General features: G+C 51.4%; 1 protein-coding gene across 1 annotated transcript; it reads left to right on the forward strand.

The window, feature by feature from the left end:
- On the forward strand, positions 1,023 to 15,459 carry C19H17orf53 (chromosome 19 C17orf53 homolog). The gene is made up of 10 exons (XM_018065209.1): positions 1,023 to 1,239; positions 2,258 to 2,308; positions 5,076 to 6,242; positions 7,501 to 7,584; positions 8,553 to 8,693; positions 9,315 to 9,423; positions 9,611 to 9,696; positions 10,037 to 10,162; positions 11,635 to 11,752; positions 13,911 to 15,459. The coding sequence occupies exons 1-10, from the start codon at positions 1,237 to 1,239 to the stop codon at positions 14,000 to 14,002; spliced, it is 1,977 nt and encodes a 658-aa protein (XP_017920698.1). The 5' UTR covers positions 1,023 to 1,236; the 3' UTR covers positions 14,003 to 15,459.

Consider the following 17,460-nt stretch of genomic DNA (forward strand, 5'->3'; position numbering starts at 1 on the left):
TAAGCAGGAAGGGAAACTGAGGTCAGGCTGAATCGGTAACCACAGTAGGCTTTAGTGATAACAACTGTACTTCCCAGATCACTAGGCCCTCTCCTGGTCTCTATCTTTTGTTCTGTATCTCCCTGACTTGTTCATATTTTATTTACTTATTTGATATATATGTATTTTTGGCCACTGCGTGGCTTTCAGGATCTTAGCTTTCCAACCAGAAACTGAACTAGTGCCCAAGGCAGTGAAAGCATAGAGTCTTAACTACTGGACCACCAGGAAATTCTCTCCTTGACTTGTTCATGAACTTGAGAGTACAAGGAGTCATTCTTTTCTCTATCCCCAGTGTTAAGCACTGTGCCTGATAAATAGTAGTCGCTGTGTCTTTTATTTATTAATTCTATAGAGCATTGTTCTAAGTGCTGGGGATACAGAGTTGAACAAGCCAGACAATGTCCCTATCCTCATGGAGTTCATATTCTAGTGAGGAAGACACACAATAAAGATGTAAACCATGACGATTATCAAGAATGAAAAATGCTGAGAAGGAAATTAAGCGTTGAGATGGGGCGAGGGATGTTACTTGAGAGATTAATGTGACAGGGAAGATCTGACATCTAAACTGAAACGTGAAGGATGAGAACAGCCCGACCACGAACATCTTGCTTAATAAATATGTGTGGCAAGAACTGACGGATGGATGGATGGATGGATGGATGGACAGATGAACAAACGAACAGGGTGGATTCTGGTGTGAATGAGTCATGCTGTTAATACTCAGTCCCTAGTATGCTTAACACAAGAGAGGAAGGTGGTCAGGATGGGATGTAATGGGTCCCAAATTCCCAACCTTGTTCTCAACCCGAGTGCGCATCGAGCAAGCGGATTGGATCCAGGGTCTGCTGGGAGGCGTCCGAGAGCTCATGCCTTTCCCTTTAAGGCTGGGGCGGAAGACCGCGGTGAAGGGCCTTTGTGTCGGCGGAAAAGAAATAGGTCCGCCCCTTTAAGAGGGCGGAGACGCTGAGTGGCGGCGGCTTCGAACGCGGCCGAGGGAGCCAGACCCCTGCTTCCTGACCACCCTCCTTCGGCCCCCACCTGGGTTTCCGAGACGCCTCTCTCCGACCTCGCCCCAGAGACACTGTCGCCAGGACTCTGACCCTCCCACGTGGACCAAGGGCGAAGCCCCGGCGACCCCTGGAGTCAGAGTCTGTCCGGCCAAGCCGCGGCCGGAGCCTACTGGCGGTCGCCATGGTAATACCGCGCCGGGGACCACCCGGCCGCCGGGTCCCCCGGCCGCGGGGACCTGTCTTCTGGGTTCCAGCCTCTCCCTCATGCGAGCTGCAGGACCGGGTTAGGGTTTCAGGGAGAGCTTGGTGGGGTCGGGACGCCTGGCTCTAGTCAGGACTCGTCTTGGACATGCCCGGCCCCCCAAAAAAGGTCTCCCACTCACCTCCCTCAGGGCTTCATCTCCCAGTCTCTAGCCTTCCGTTTCACCGAGGAAGACTCCGGTTCATCCTTACGGGTGTACTCAAACGTCACGCCTCCCGGGCCCTCCCCCTCCCCCAACCATTCTAGTCTGTTTCTTGACATTGGGCGATAGGTCTCCCTAACTGTAGCTCTTGCTGCTTTGGCAGCTGGAGTTAGGCACATCCCTTGGCTCTAGGGCTGACACACTTTTAATGCCGGCCACAGCAGCCCTGCTGTCCAGAAAGGAGGATCTGTGGGGACGAGGGTGGGAATGGGGGATGGGGGTGGGGGTGGGGTACATCCCACCCTCCCAGGACCCTAGCTTCTGGGTATTAGATAAAAGGAAACCACTGACTTGTCTTTCAGAATCAAGGCCTCTGTGCTGGGCATGCTTGGATTTATGGTAATATCTCTTACATCTGACAAGGGTTCCCCAGGCCAAGCCTTTGGGGGTGTGACAAAATACTTGGACCTACATGCCCTGTACTGGCTCTAAAGAATGACACAGGCTCCCTTGGGCAGTCTTCCCTTTGCTTCCTCCCTCTTATTACAAGATTAAGGCAGATAGACCTAAGGGAATTATTTTACTAGACAGGATTCTAAATCATCATCTAAGTCTTTAAGTAAACCCCATCTCTCCTCATCCTTTGTTCCTTCCTGAACACGACAGAAAAAAAAAAAAAGCAAACAGAAAACAGTACACCTGATGTCTTGTTAGAATTAGGAAAAAGCAGAGTGAAGACAAAATGTACCTGCAAATGGTATTTCTCCTCCAACCTCAATTGCTTTGTTTTCCTTTCAGGCATGCAGTCTGCAGAAGCTGTTTGCTGTGGAAGAGGAGTTTGAAGATGAGGTAAGGAAGTGTTGGTGATCAGAGATGGCACCCAGGCCTAGAACCCAGGTTTCCTTTTACCTGACATGTGTATCTTTTTTTCCTTTGTTTTCTGTGAGAGGCTGAGAGATGATGAGAAATATAAACAACCCACTTAACTGTCCTAAAAACAAATAAAAAACCAGAGAGATGAGCTGCTTAATTGTCATACCTTTAAATTATAAGGGCCTTTGCCTGGAAGCTGTGTCACGTGGATGATTGGATCCACCTTCATGATGACATACTTCATGTGGGAAGGAAGTTAATGGAGGGGCAGAGCAGCTACTAGACAGCTGGGGACCCAGGGTCACCAACTGGCCACCTGAGCCAGGGCAAAGTATTTCATTCTCTGGCCTTCCATTTTTGCTCTTATGACATGAGGGATGTTCTTCTGCCTCAAACATTCTTCCCTTCCCTGCTCTCTCTGGAGAAGATGAGGGATTAGATTAGACCTGAAGCTGGCATCTTAGAATCACCCTGCCACGTACCAAATAAATCAGAATTTCTGGGGATGGGCCCAGGCAGGGGTATTTTTAATCTCTGGTGCACCCAGAGGCCACTGAACTAGTGATCTGCAATGCTGTCTTCCCACTCAGATCTAACAGATGTAGTTTCATCTGGGTGGCCCAAAATTGTTACGTCAAATCCTTTTCAGAAAGAAACAGGATTTAAGTGAATAAAGCCCCCAGAGGTCAATTAAATCGCTTAAGAATACAACACTGGGCTTCCTTGGTGGCTCAGTGGTAAAGAGTCTGCCTGTCAGTGCAGGAGAGATGGGTTCGATCCCTAATCTGGGAAGATCCCAGATGCTGTGGAGCAGCCAAGCCAATGCATCACAACTATTGAGACTGTGCTTTAGGGCCAGGGAGCCACAACTACAGAGCCCACGTGCCGTAACTACTGAAGCCGCACACCCTAGAGCCCCGTGCTCTGCAACAAGAGAAGCGACCTTGGTGAAAAGCCTGTGTGTGCACTGCAACTAGAGTGTAGCCCTTACTCGCCACAGCTAGAGAAAAGCCCGCACAGCAACGAAGGCCCAGCGAGCTAAAAGGAAAAAATACAGCACTGATAGCCAGCACCAGCGTTAGACGTAACTCCAGTCTAATGTACATGGAAACTACTAAACTACGTTTATAGAAGAGTTGCTCTGGTTTATCAATGACAAGCCATTCAGAGCTACTTTTTGACTCCCAGTGGTCTGCTTTTAAAAAAAAATCACTTCTAGATTTGTCCGGATGCCTAATTTATGCCTAGTGAGATGGTGCCCCAAGGACCCTTGTGGCAGCCATGGCCCCACACATCCCTCCCTTTGAAGCTTTTAAAACCTGAGGTTTGAAGGGAAAAACAGACCTTTTAAAATTCCCTCTCTGGCTTGTCTCATACCCTGAGGCCCCAAGACACAGTGACAGAGACATGTAAGAGTTCCAGTCCTGGTTCTGTGAAGTTACTTAACCTCTCGGAGTCTCGGTTTCTATATCCATAAAACAGGGATAATAGTATACCTATTCATAAGGTCATTGTGAGAATTCACTGAGAGAATTCTGATAAAATGTTTACATGGTACCTGGCACCCAGTGAGATGCTTCACATGTTGGGTGTTTTGTTATCATTTGGGGAATTGATTTTTGTTTTTAAAAATAACTCAGAACTGCCAGCTTTGTCGAGGAGATATGTGTCCTTGTCTTTGTCTTTCAGCTTTGGAGATGTGTAATTACAGACTGAAAAAGTGACCCTCCTGGGTCTTAGCAGGTCAAGGTAGGACTGCTAGGCTAGTAATGGAATTAAGAGTGAAGGACTCTGACAGCTCAAGTTTCTGTTCCATGACCAGTCCCTTCCCCCTTCCCAAGGCAGATGACATCATGTCTGAGAGGGAGCTCTTCAGGGGAAAAGGGCTCCGTCAACTCCCAGGGTCATCAGGATTTTATTCCTGCTGTAATTCTAATATTATTATTATTATTAAGTCCTAAAGTAGTCCTTGGAGTATGCTAGTCTCCTGATAATACACCAAGCAGGAAAGATCCTTTCTCTAGCCTAGACAATCTAGTGCGGCAGCAGGGGGTGGGGGTGGAGGGGACCTTCCTGTCAGTTAAATCAGCAGTTCTGACTCAAAAACACCCTCGGAACAGGTCTGTTGCTCTTGAAGGTGTCAATCTCACCTTGCTTCCCAACTGGAATCCATACTTAATTTAACTTGCCTGAAAAGCTATATTTAACTTCTGCCTATTTTGCTGGATCCAAGGCCTCTTTGACTTAGCGAAGACTCTGTGTGCGTGTGTGTGTGTGTGTGTGTGTGTGTGTGTGTGTGTGTGTGTGTGATGAGGGGAAGAGTGGGTTGAGGACAAGAAGCAAGACCAGCTCCTGAGTGACAGGCTGGACACCAGAAAGCTGATTTCCTTGAGACGGGTGTGTGCCCTGAGGAATTTGTTTGACTCCTTGGTGACCTGGTTCCTTTGCTCCTCTTACTGCTCCAACTGCCACCACCACCACCCCTCCTCTCCCCTCCCCCTCGAGACTGAAGAAAGAAAAAAGCTACCTGAAGACTTAGCCTTAGAATGTGTCTGGCAGAAGCCTGGTGGCGGACTCTTGGGCGAGGTCAAAGGTGGTGAGAGAGTCTGCAACTCTCTTACATGTCTTGGTTTCCTGCTTGCGTGTATCTGCACACACAGACACACCACATGCCTGAAACAGTAAAAGCAGAGTGCTTCTTGATTTCCAGGTGCCAAGACCCATTGTCTTTGCTTCTTTGTAGGATTTCTTGTCGGCTGTGGAGGATGCAGAGAACCAGTTGGCGGGCACACGGCCTGTAAATGCCGGGTGCCTAAGACCTGTCTCCTCCCGGCCACAGGAGGCCCAGCTGCTGCCTCGAGTCACTGCCCCAGCAGAGGCTGCAGGCCTGCCAGCCCTGGGACTCCGCCTTCCTACCTGCGGTGGGCCTAGGGCCACTGGGGGTCCGCCTCCCACAGGAACAGCTCCCCTAAGGCCTGTCTCAACATCCAGCAGCTGGACTGGCACTCAGGGAAGAGTGACACTGACAGAAGTGCTTGAAGAGCCAGGAAGACCCCAGTCCTCAGCCTCCTGCCCCCAGCTTACCTTCAGGAGCAAAGAGCAGGTGATTGGTGGCTTCGAGGGGCCTGAACAAGATGAATTTGATAAGGTCCTGGCAAGCATGGAGCTGGAGGGGCCCAGCGTGGAGCCGCAACTTGGAGTTCACAGTGAGGCCACAGAAATCCTGCCCAGCTGGCAGCAGGAGGACTCCACATTGGCTAAAAAGGCTCGGGTGGCTCATCTGAGCAGACCTTGTCAAAGGGGGCCTGTTCCTGCCCCCCACGTAACTGGTATCCCATCAGCCCGGGATGCACCCCCGGATTTCGCAGTCCTCTGCAGGACTCCACAACCTCACTTGAGACCTGGAACTGTGGGCAACTTTCCTGTCCCAGCTACCTCAATGGTTCGTGCTCAGCCACCCCACTGGGAAGTCTCTCCCGTGGGTCCCCCTCCTCGAACACCCCAGCCTCTCCAAGGTGCTGGCAGGCCCATTCAGAGCAGCCCTCAAAATCGTTTCCCTGCTCAGCCATTCCGGTCTCCAAACACCTGTTCAAGTGGCGAACTCCGTTTTCTTAGACTCCGGACTCCCAACTCAAGCTGTGCTGCTCCCCCAAAGACCAGCTATGGACTGTTTCCTCAGGGCCCACCCCAACCCCGAACTCCAGCGTCTTCTGTCCTGTCTCCTGTCTGCACCCCAAAGGGTCCCGGTCCCTCCCCGCTCCCTCAAGCAGCTCTGCAGACGCCCATCGTCACCAACCACCTGGTGCGGCTGGTCACCGCTGCCAGCCGGACACCCCAGCAACCCACCTGCACCTCCACCCGGACCAAGATGCGCCGCTTCCCTGGCCCAGCAGGGCTCCTGCCTCACCAGGTGAGTGACAGCTTTGCCCTGGCCAGAGCCAGAGCTCCCCAGGCGGCTCTCCTGGCTGCTGGAGAGCAGCTGGGTGTGTCCCAGCCCTGCCCAATCCCAGAGGATCTTCAATCCCAGAGGAAGTGGAGGAAGGAAGGGCAGGGGTCAGGGGCTTTCCAGAGCTGTGGGAGAAGTCAGAAGTGGGGAGAACTGAAGGCCTGAAACCCACATAGATGGAGATGCCTAAGGCTCTGAGAACATCACAGTTTCATACATTTGTTGAGCACCTCCTGTTTACTGGCACTGGCCAGGAAGACTCAATCTCTTATATTTACTAAGGACTGGTGTGTGTTGGGCCCTTTGCTTGGACCTGAGGATACAGAAATTAACATAGAAATAGTTCTCATTTTTCAGAGCTTCCAGGGGAGTGGAAGAAGCAGACTTAAACAATACGTAAAAGGGACAGAGAGAGTAGAGGTCATTTCCTGGGTGCTGGGGAGACACTGGGCTCCTTGTGCTTCCTGGGTGGGCTTTGGACAGATGAATAGGAGATTTACGGAGGTACATGTTGGACGGCTGTGTCCTGGAGGACATTTCAGCAGTGGAAAGACAGGAGAGAGTGTGTGCAAAGGCACAGATTCTCTGGGAGATCCACGGAACCATTCAATGTGGCTGGTGTGTGGGGTCACTGTGGGGGAGTTGGGGCTGAGCCTGGAGTGTGGATTTTGGCAGCAGTAGACAGACAGGGTCCCTCAGACTAGTCTTAGATCCAGTCCCAGATAATTGGACTGAGAATCTGGTCTGGTTGTGATAGGTTACCCCTTTCCCTCACATTTGAAGGGTGTTTTCTTAGTCAGAAGAGATTTCTACCCGTTAACTTGCTCTTCCCTGGCACTTTAAGAGAAATCCAAGGAAGCCATGTACATTCTTCCTGGGTTGGATCCCTGTCAGGAAGGGTGAGGTCCCCAAGAAGGAGTTTGGAGAAAGCTACGCTCTTACTCACTTCAGGCCTCTCTATTCAGGTCATCACCCCCTTCAGGAAGCCCCTGGATTTGTTCCTGAGCCAGCTCCAGCTTCCTCACATTTCCCCAAACGGTCCCCAAAGCATCTTTTTTGAGCTGCCAGCAAGGCTCTTGAGACTTCGTTAGGAGAGATGTAATATGTGTTAATTGTCCCTGATAGTTTCCTGAACTCATTATGTAACCCAGACAAGAAGCTGTACTTGTAAATAACAGCTGCTGAGCTTGCTCTCTCTTTCTCCTCCCCTCTCCCCTTGTAGCACAGTGGGAAAAATCTGGACGACATCATGGTTTCCACGCCCCAGACTCCGACTCACGGTGCTCTGGCTAAATTCCGGACAGAGGTAACTGACTCCATGCAAATGCTAACTTCCTGGGACTCATTTAAGAGAGAAGGACATCCTTGTGAGTTTCAGAAGCTGAGAATCAGAATCAGTGCTGCTCAGCCTATTTTCTGGGGTCACACACCATAGCACGTTGAGGGACGCCCATCCTGATGCCAAAGAGGTATTAACTGATATCATGGGTTCAGCCTTCTTTCCCAGCTAAGAAAGAACAGCCTGGCTAACTCCATCTGCCCTCAGCGGAGGAGAGTGTAATAAGTATCAGGAAATTGTATCTCGGGAACCCTTCCTCTCAGGTTTCTGGGAATCAAGCTGGGAAGCTTGTGCCTTCACCTTGCCTCTGGTGGGTTCCCTCTTGGTGGGTGAGACTCAGCCTCCCTCCTCCCTGGGATTCTGGTTGACCTGCTTTGCCCCCGAGACCCACTTTTGCTTTTAATTCTCTCTAGAAGTTTTTCTCTGCTATTTCTCTGTATATCCACCCGTCCATTTCAGCTCCAAAACAGTAAATACTCATCTGAATTTAAAGCATTTTTTAATATAACTAGGTGTACAGTTAAAGCCAGAGGCATCTCAAGTGAAATATAGTTGGTTTCAAAATTGCCTGGAAGCCTATAAATTTACGTGGGGGCTCCCTAGCCCTAAGCCTTTTCAAGTTCATTACAAAGGCCAGGCGTAGCTAGCCTTTTGCATTATAATTTAATAATTTAATATAACTAAAGTCAGGTCCTGATTTAAAATAAACTAAGTTACAGAACACCTTTGCTCTTGTTTCTCAGTGAAAGATGTGATATGCAGCAAGTTTTCACATACCCTTTTCTGAACCTTGAGATAAACGAAGGGAGAAAGCATGGCCACTGCGCTGCCGGGAATTCACCCTTGCTCCCCCACCCCTCCATCCTGGCTCAGTCAGGGTCTCTAGCAAAGTGGACCCGTGAACACCAGGCTCCCCTTCTCCTCTGTTGCGCCAGGTTGTCACTAGTTCCCAGGCATCGGTGGAGGAAGACTTTGGACGAGGGCCCTGGCTGACCATGAAATCTACGCTGGGTCTGGATGAGAGAGACCCTGCTTGCTTCCTCTGTACCTACAGCATCATCATGGTGCTGCGAAAGGTAAGGGTTCTGGACGCTGAGACACAGAGGAAAGGCCATTTTTATATCTCTCCCCAACCTTGCCTGTTCCACCTTAGGAAAGGGGCACTCTGTTTGCTCCCTCCTACCCTAGGCCTGTCTCTGAGCAGCAGCATGAAGATACCATTGGGTTGTATCTTCCACTCACCTACCTTTTCACTACCATCCACAGTATTAGGCATAGGCAGAAGTGGGTTACGGGCATGTCTCCATACATCTGAGTCCTGAATGGGGTAGGGTAAGCACACTGCTCCCCTTAGAGCTCCCCATAGGTCAGAAGGCACGTGCAGACTCATGTTAGTACATATGCTAACATGCTCCTGCCTGTGGTCTGTGTGATAGAGATCTGTATAAATATATACACATAAATACATAAGAGAAAGGAGGCAAGGGAAAGAAAAGAAGGGCCTGCCAGCTTTAAATCTGCCAGGGGGAGATGGGCTGAGCCCTTTACACTGCCCCTTGGCCCTCCACAAAGGAAGATCATCACCATACTGCTACGCTGCATCACCACCCCCACCCCTCCCTAGGTTGCCCTGGCTCACTTGGGAACCTTACAGATGGGACATGGCTGGCTCAGCAAATGCCTCTTCTTGTAACCAGGCAGCCCTGAAGCAGCTTCCTGGGAACAAAGTCCCCAACATGGCGGTGATGATCAAGTCCCTGACTCGGAGCGCAATGGATGCCAGCGTGGTTTTCAAGGACCCTACGGGTGAGGAGTTAGGTTCTGGGACTGTCTGATTAGTGGCCCCATTGAGGTCAGCAGGTGAAGAGGAGCCACCCTTTACATTCACAGTTAGGATAACTGAGACAGTGAGCCACCTACTTCCCAACTGGGCCCAGACCAGGCACTGTGCTGTCCTTGACCCTGAAACTGATGGGCGGCATGGTGTTTGCAGGAGAGATGCAGGGCACGGTGCACAGGTTGCTGCTGGAGACGCGCCAGAATGAGCTGAAGCCTGGCTCGGTGCTGCTGCTCAAGCAGGTACTCTCCCCCTCCTTCCATGGAAAAAGCCCTGGTTGTCTCTCTGATTCCCTGCCCTCCCAGGCCCCAGGCAGAGAGTAGCTGCGCTGGTGCTAGACCCTGACTTACTGGAGCCGAGTAAAGGCCTGACGTCCATCCTCCAGGGGGTGGGTGGGACTGGGAGTGGCCTGTGAAGGGCCAGGGGTGGGCAAGGGGTTCTACCCTGGCACCAGGGCTGAGGCGGGAGTGATTTCTGTCATCCTGGTGCAGAGGCCACCAAGGGAGAGGCAGGCGGGACCAGGTGGCCAGCGGTGCTCTCTTAGGACACTGGACCCCCCCGCCCACCCCTTCTCTCCTCCAGATCGGAGTGTTTTCTCCTTCACTCCGAAACCACTACCTCAACGTGACTCCCAACAACCTGGTCCGTGTTTATAGTCCAGATGCTGGAGACGGGAACATCCTCAAGCGATCTCAGTCCTTCCCCAAGGTAAGAGGAGCAGGATGGAGGAGGAATGGGTAGAGCTGCTCTCCACCTGGACCTTCTGGTTTCTTCTCTTCCTCCACCCTGGGGAGCAGTTGCCCTAAGGTGAAAAGATGCCTTTGGGGACAGGGCCATCGCCTCCTGTCCCTGGTCCAGCCACCTGCCAGATGGCACGGTAACAGGACCTAGAGGAACAGCTGGCTTCTGAGTGATCCCTGAGTGTCTGATGGCAGACTTGAACGTCATAGAGCATGGGAGTCACTTGAGAACTAACCAAGGTGACAGTCCACAAGGGGGCGGGACCCTCAGTGAGTGACTGAGGGTTGGACTTGCCGCAGGTGGCTGTGCAGAGAACAGACAGCTACAGGTGGTGTCAGGTGAGCCAGCCCTTGCTCGACATCTTTCCCGCTGCTTTCCACCTCTGCTAGGTGAGGGGACACCAGCCTAGAATTCCTCTGGGAACCAAGGAAGACAGTTCCAGGCAGCTCCACTCCAGGGTGAGGGTGCAGAGCCTGGCCTTGACGTGGCACGCAGTGTTCCCTCTGGCCACCTGCACCTTCCTGGGATCCTGGGTTGTTGTCATGGCCTGGCCTGCGGGTCAGGAGACCTGGGTCATGTCCCTGCTCTGCTGGAAATTTGTAACATGACCTTGGGCAAGTCCTGTCCCTTCCCCCGCTGTTGCTTTGTCTATAAAGTGAGTCTATAAAGTTATACTCAGTGACGTCTAGTCAAGCTATGCTTTTAGCTCTAATTTGCTACTTCTCATCTTTCTCCCTAACCTTCTACATTCTGTCAGTATCACCCCTTTCTAACAGAGCATCTTGATTTCCTTCTGAATTTCAAGTCACCCCTGGACTTCCCTGGTGGTCCAGTGGTTAGGATTCCATGCTTCCACTGCAGGGGGCAGAGGTTCAGTCCCTTCTCAAGGAACTAAGATCCTGCAAGCCAAATGGCATGGCTAAAAAAAAAAAGATCCAAGTCATCTATACTTGTTGAAAAAATATTGAAATGGAACAGAATAAAGAAACATAAAACTGACCCTTACCTGTTTGCATTCCCTAGGGCTAACCATGGTTAACAGGTTTAATTACTAATTTTAATTACCTATTCATGTAATTTGGGGGATTGTTAGCAGCTCGTTTTTAATTCCAGCCTAACTGCTTAGTATATGTCTGAATGGCTTCTTCACTGCCTGCTCCAGTTTTAGAGATTCCCTAAAACATCAGATACCAGCTGAATTAGAAAATCAGCCAAAAAGTTTTTTTGGTTTCGTTCTATTTTTAAATTATCTGTTCTTTGAGGTGTTTGGTATTTCAGCTACCTCCCCAGCGTGGGCTAGGTGACTGGCCACTGCCGCTTCCTCTGTCCTGTCTTTCCTGAGCCCCTACCTATTCCTTTGAGCTTGTCTGGGAGGAGATGGTACCGTCTAGAGAGATTTCAGGGGTACAGATATTGGTAACCAGATCCTCTGCCCCCAGGATCTTGAAAGTTTCCATGAAAGCCTCCAGCAAGAGAGCGAGAAGCCTGGGAAAGGCCTCCAAACAGCACAGAATCCAGAGGAAGGGGCATCCCTCGAGAAAGAACTCCCAGAAGCAGGTAAGACGGTCAGTCCACCCAGGAGCCAAAAAGATTCTCCTTCTGTTTCCTCTTGAATAGCTCAGGCAGATTGTTCTGGCTGCATCTTGTTCCTCCTCCTGTGAATCTTTGGATCTTACAGAAATTAGATGTGGTATCTTTCCTGGCAAGGCTGCAGGCCACAAACTAATTAACACAAAGAATGTGATCCTCAGCTCCCGCGTTTCCAGGCCATGTGCTGTTAGCCACAAGGAGGAGATAGACTGGCGCCAGCCTTGAGTCTTCTGTGGGCTGATGGCTAAACCACAGAGGCAGATTTCTCCATCCTGACTAAGCTCTGAGGCCCTCCAGGTGGTGGTAAGGGGTCCAGCATCCCCGTGCTTAGGGTGGGACCAGGATACAGACCTGAGAGGCCCAAATACAGACCTCTTCGTGGAGGGCCAACTTGTTCCTCAGGAGGGAGCGTCACTCAGGTGATGGCTAACACAGTCCAGGTCTGGTCCTTAGCTCTTGGACCCCATAAATGGAACCCTCATGGGATTATGGGTAGGTGTCTCCATGTTAACCAAATTCACAGTAGACCATGGATAAGCCACAGAGCCCATTTATTTATATTGTATGAAAAAGTATCCACCCCGTGTGCTGGAATCTTCTCTAGAATCTTCCACTATCTCCTTGTAAGTCAGCTTGAGGACAAGCCAAACCCTCCTCAGAAGGTTGCTGGTGGTCATGGAATAAGAGAGGCAAGCTGCCTGTAGAACGTTGTGGTTGGTGTCACATCTCCACAGTAGGGACAGACCTGCCAGGCAGACAGCTGCTGGTGGTGGCCCGGCAGCACTGAGACACAGATGCGGATTCCTGCTCTGAGTCCCATTCTCCTTGACTCACACTGGCTGCTCACTCCCCTTCATTTACCCTAGTGTTTCTCCAGACAGTGTAGCTAGTGAGCGGCAACTTTTTTGTTAAAATCAAATTCCAGTCTTACTTCCCTGGGTACAATGCTGGTCACCCTAGTTAAATTTAAATGCCCCAAAACTGACTTCTGGGCTTCCCAGATGGCACAGTGGTAAAGAATCTGCCTGCCAATGCAGGAGACGTGGGTTTGATCCCTGGGTTGGAAAGATCTCCTGGAATAGGAGATGGCAACCCACTCTGGTATTTTTGCCTGGAAAATTCCATGGACAGGGAAGCCTGGTGGGCTGTAGTCCATAAGGTCACAAAGACTCAGACACGACTGAGCATGCACACAGACTGACTTCTGCCCTTCTAGCAGCAGTGTTTGTCCGGTGCTCTGTGCCAGACTGGGAGCTGGCCCCTGCAGGTATAGTTTCCAGCCTGACTGACGCTAGGGCTGCCTGATTCCGTCCATTCAGCGGGCGCTTTCTAGTTGGAAGCCGTGGCTCTGGCGTCAAACGGATGCGCACTTGGGCAAGTTGTTGACCTCTTTAAACCCTGTTCTCTTGGGCAAAGTAAGGATTGTAACAGGAACCACCACGAGATGCCCTCTGCAGAGGCCCTGTGAGGCCGAAGTAATGAGTGTAACGTGTGCGGGCCTGTGCCTGGCACCAGGTGTGACCCCAGTTCATGTTAGCTGCTCTTGTTCACAGTCAAAGCAGCAGTGAGGGTTACTGAGGTCAGCTGTTTCCAGCTTCTCAGGCAGAAGTACCCATCTGAGAACTGTAGTCAGGACAGTTACTTCTGTCCTCTCGGCTCACAGAGGCACTTTGAGGGAGGGGACGGTGACTTCTCCCACCATGCAGTGTGCGGGTAAGAGACCATGTGAATGAGCTGTGTGATTCTCAGCGCATCTAAGGGCTTTTCCCAGCCTTCTTTGTCCCTCTGTCCAATCAGACAGTTGCACTAGGAGACCTCTGACACCTTTCTGCTCAGGCGCTGTGCTTCAGGATGGAAAGAACCATGGAGGCCCAGGGGGAGCCCCTTTCTTTGCAGAGTGACCCTGGCATTTTGCCTCTGCCTTTTGTTGAGTGTGGGGAGCAGAAAGGAGATGGAAATCAGGCCAGCCTCAGGCCCATCGATGTGGGGACCACTGCCCAGAGAGCCCCCTCCCTAACTGCAGCCAGGTTCAGACCCTCCTAAAGGGTGGGATCTTCAGCTCTGAGTCACAAGGGGCCCTAAGGTTATCACTGAGTCTCCCCACCCTCCCTGTCCTCCCCTGCAGATGACCTGGATGGACTCCTGAGCGAGCTCCCTGAAGACTTCTTCTGTGGGACCAGCAATTGGGACTGCCCCAAGGCAGGGCACCCGCCGTGAGCCGGCAGCCTCTCAGCACCGTGCCAGAGCTCTGGTTGTGTCTGATCACATGCCTGGGAGAGAGGAGGACCAGCACAGCTGGAGAGCAGACAGAGTTCTGAGACCTCTGTGGTTGTTCCCACCCTGGACACTTTCCCTGAGAACACCCTTGTCCCTCAGATTGTGCACTGTCGTCACTTTGGGTCTTCCTTTGGCACGCGGAACTCTGCTCAGTATTGGATCTACTGTCCTTCAAGCGCTCGGGTGCATATCCCTTCTTCTCCAGCAAGGAAGGTGTGTCACTCTCCCACCTCCGCTTGACTTTAGAGGATGCGGGGCCTGGTCCCTTGACTCCCTAGTCCCAGGACAGCTGAGGAGCGAAGAGAAGCTGTGGCTTTTGTGGCAACTTGTCCCTCTGGACAAGGAGGGAACACACTCAGGCTTCCCTCTGCTTTGTCTCTTGAGGCCTATAGCTGCCCAGCTTACCTGTGTCTGGGGCTCCAAGGTGCGGGGGCATGGTTGTGGCTGGGGCATCTTATTCTGAAATAAAAGCAGCTGCCTGCTTCACCTGCCTCCCTCTCTTTCCCAGCCTCTCAGCTCCTTGTCCTGTCTGCCCTGCCTTTGGTGCCTTGGCCAGGACAGAGCCAAAGCTACTCATTTTCTTTCTCTTTTTTCTCATAGACTTCTTTTTTTCTTTTTTCTGCACTGGGTCTTAGTTGTAGCACACGGGATCTTTAGTTCCAGCATGTGAACTGTTAGCTGCAGCATGTGGGATCTAGTTCCCCAACCAGGGATCAATCCCAGGCCCTCTGCATTGGGAGCTCAGAGTCTTAGCCACTGGACCACCAGAGAAGTCCCTATAAACTTTTTGACAGTTTTAGATTTATAGGATTGCAGAGATGTTCCAGGGAGTTCTCCTATACCTCACAGCCAGTCTAAGAGCCAGTATTGACACATTATTAACTGGACTCTATGCTTTATTGACATTAACCCAGTTTTCCTCTAATATTCTCTTTCTCTTGCAGGATCCCATGCAACATTTAGTCATCTTGTCTGTATAGACTTCTCTTGGCTGTGGTAGTTTCTCAGACTTTCCTTGTTTCTTAATGACCATGACAGCTTCCAGGAGCACAGGTCTCACTTATTGTCAGATGCCCCCCTGTTGGAATTTGTCTGGTGTGTTTTCGTGACTAGACGAGGGTTATGTGTTTGGGAGAGGAAGAGCACAAAGGTGAGCTCGCATTTTCATCGCGTCATATCAAGAGCTGGTGGTGACTTTGATCACCTGGCTGAGATAGGGTTCGTCAGGTTTGGTCAGGTTTCTCCTCTGTCAAGTTACTCTTTTTCTCCTTTTCCACACGATTTTGGAAGGAAGTCACTCTGCCGCCCACACTTAAGGAGTGAGGGGTTATGTTCTCTGCCTCTTGAAGGGCAGAATATCTGCATGGATGATTTGAAATTCAGCATGGAAGATTGGTCTGTTTTCCCTTATTTCTTGTTCAGTCACCCGTTTATTATCAGTATGGACTCATGGATATTTATTTTATACTTTGGGTTAGAGTCCACTACTACTTTATTCTGTTGCCAAGCAACTCTTTGCCACTGTAGATTCTCTGTACCACCTTGAAGGCAAGAATTGGACAAGGGTCATGGGTAGGGTATAAAAGGTCTAATTATACCAAGTAACCAGCCAACCTTGTTTTCCTTTATGGAATGAAGGGAAAAGAGGAAGATGCTCTTAACATACGGTTGAGGGGATGTGAGCCCAGTTTGATGGCCAGTTTTGCCTGCCTCTGCCTCGGCTTTCACCAGGCAGCTGTAAGTCGGTGCCTCCAATAGACTTGGCACTGCTCTGGGGAAGGTGTTATTTTCCCTGTTTCCAAAGAGATCCCATGGATCCCAGCCTCAAAGCTGAAGGGACCAAGTGCCCTAGGAACTCCATGTTCACCTGGCGGCTGGTTGCAGTGGGACTCTTCTAGAAGGCTTTTGTGGCCCAAGCCTGGGAACAGGCAGGAGCTAATTCACCAGCTCTGCCCTTTCACACTCTCACTTAGTCTTCCTGCTTGAACACCTACCTGAGGTGGTTGGATGGCTTCACCGATTCAATGGACATGAATTTGGGCAGACTCCGGGAAATGGTGAGGGACCAGGAAGCCTAGAGGGCTGACCAGGAAGAGTCAGACACAACTTGGTGACTGAACAACACCTGAGCACACCACGTAGTTCCATCTCTTCCCCCACTAACTCCCCAGCTCTGCCTCTCTAGCTTAGATCTGGGCCAGAGCCCTTCTACTCCAGTGGTCTTCGTGCAGCTAAACCACCCGTTCCCCGGCCTGTGTACCCATCCCCCCGCAGCCCCTTGGAGCTCTGCTCTTCACTCTTAACCATCCTGACAGATGTCCTGGTTTCTTGTGTACTCCATCACCCCATAGGCTCTGAGCTCCCAGAAGACAGGCTGGGTATCCAGTCACCTGGCCCGGTTTCTGCCAATAAAACTGGGCTCCCTGTGGGTTCCTGTGTGGGTTGAAGTAAAGGCCTCAGGAAGTTAATGCTGTGTATAGTTCTTCTGCCCTCAGGAAGTTAAGGCTAAGGACAGGACACAGAACATATGGTGTCTCTGGGGACTGAGCTGTAGTCAGCACCTTCAGGCCTGTGGCAAGAAGGCTGCAGAGAGGCTGGGGAGGTCAGCACAGCCTCAGGCCCCACTCACAATGACTACTGTGAACCTCGGAGAAGGCCCCTCACGGCCCCACCCACCTTGCCAGCTCCCAACCCTGGGAACCCAGATGTGGGTGCTCAGCTGGGCTGTTGGCGGGGCAATTAAAACACCAAATGGGTGCCAACAGGGTTAATCACACCTGCATTTATAGAGGCGCCTTTCTCTGAGGATCTCTAAGCCCTCGCTGGGCATGATCTCATTGCTTCTCTGGGATTCCCCACCCTGGAATACCACCAAGAAGCTGGGGCCAGAGTGGGTGAACTCTGGGTAAAGGCAGAGCCAGAAACAGCCCAGGCTGCTGCCACACACATGGGCAGGCAGATGTGTGTCCGCTCTGGTGGAGAACGGGGGCCTTCAGTCAACATGCTGCTCACAGGAAGCCAGCCTGCGACAAGACCTACTGTGTGCCATGTCCTGCGGGGGACCAGAAACCCAACTGAACCCACTCAGGTCCTGCTCTGGAGCCCATATCCAGGGCAGCAAGCTGTGGGCCACAGTACATGACACAAGCGGTCCTCCAGGAGCATGGATGGGGAGAGGCTGGAGCCTCAGGGGTGGGAGACCTGAGCAGGTGTCTCCCGGAGCAGGTGACCTTTGAGGTGGACTTTGAGGGATGAATCAGAAGGGACTTCCAAGTGGAGGGAAGGGCTAGGAAATGTGAGGGGAATGGTGCCTGACGCGGAGCCAAACCAGGGCACGGGGTTTAGTGGGAGAGGGCAGAATTCAGCAAACGTTTTTAAGCTGGGAAATGAACCATTTC

This window comes from Capra hircus, chromosome 19 (assembly GCF_001704415.2).
Source record: "Capra hircus breed San Clemente chromosome 19, ASM170441v1, whole genome shotgun sequence".
Lineage (NCBI taxonomy): Eukaryota > Metazoa > Chordata > Mammalia > Artiodactyla > Bovidae > Capra > Capra hircus.

What these genes read in the sequence shown, in the direction of transcription:
- C19H17orf53 (XM_018065209.1), top strand. An exon ending in CAGGGCTCCTGCCTCACCAG is followed by an intron (nt 6,243 to 7,500) that starts GTGAGTGACAGC and finishes CTCCCCTTGTAG; the next exon opens with CACAGTGGGAAAAATCTGGA. An exon ending in TGGCTAAATTCCGGACAGAG is followed by an intron (nt 7,585 to 8,552) that starts GTAACTGACTCC and finishes CTGTTGCGCCAG; the next exon opens with GTTGTCACTAGTTCCCAGGC.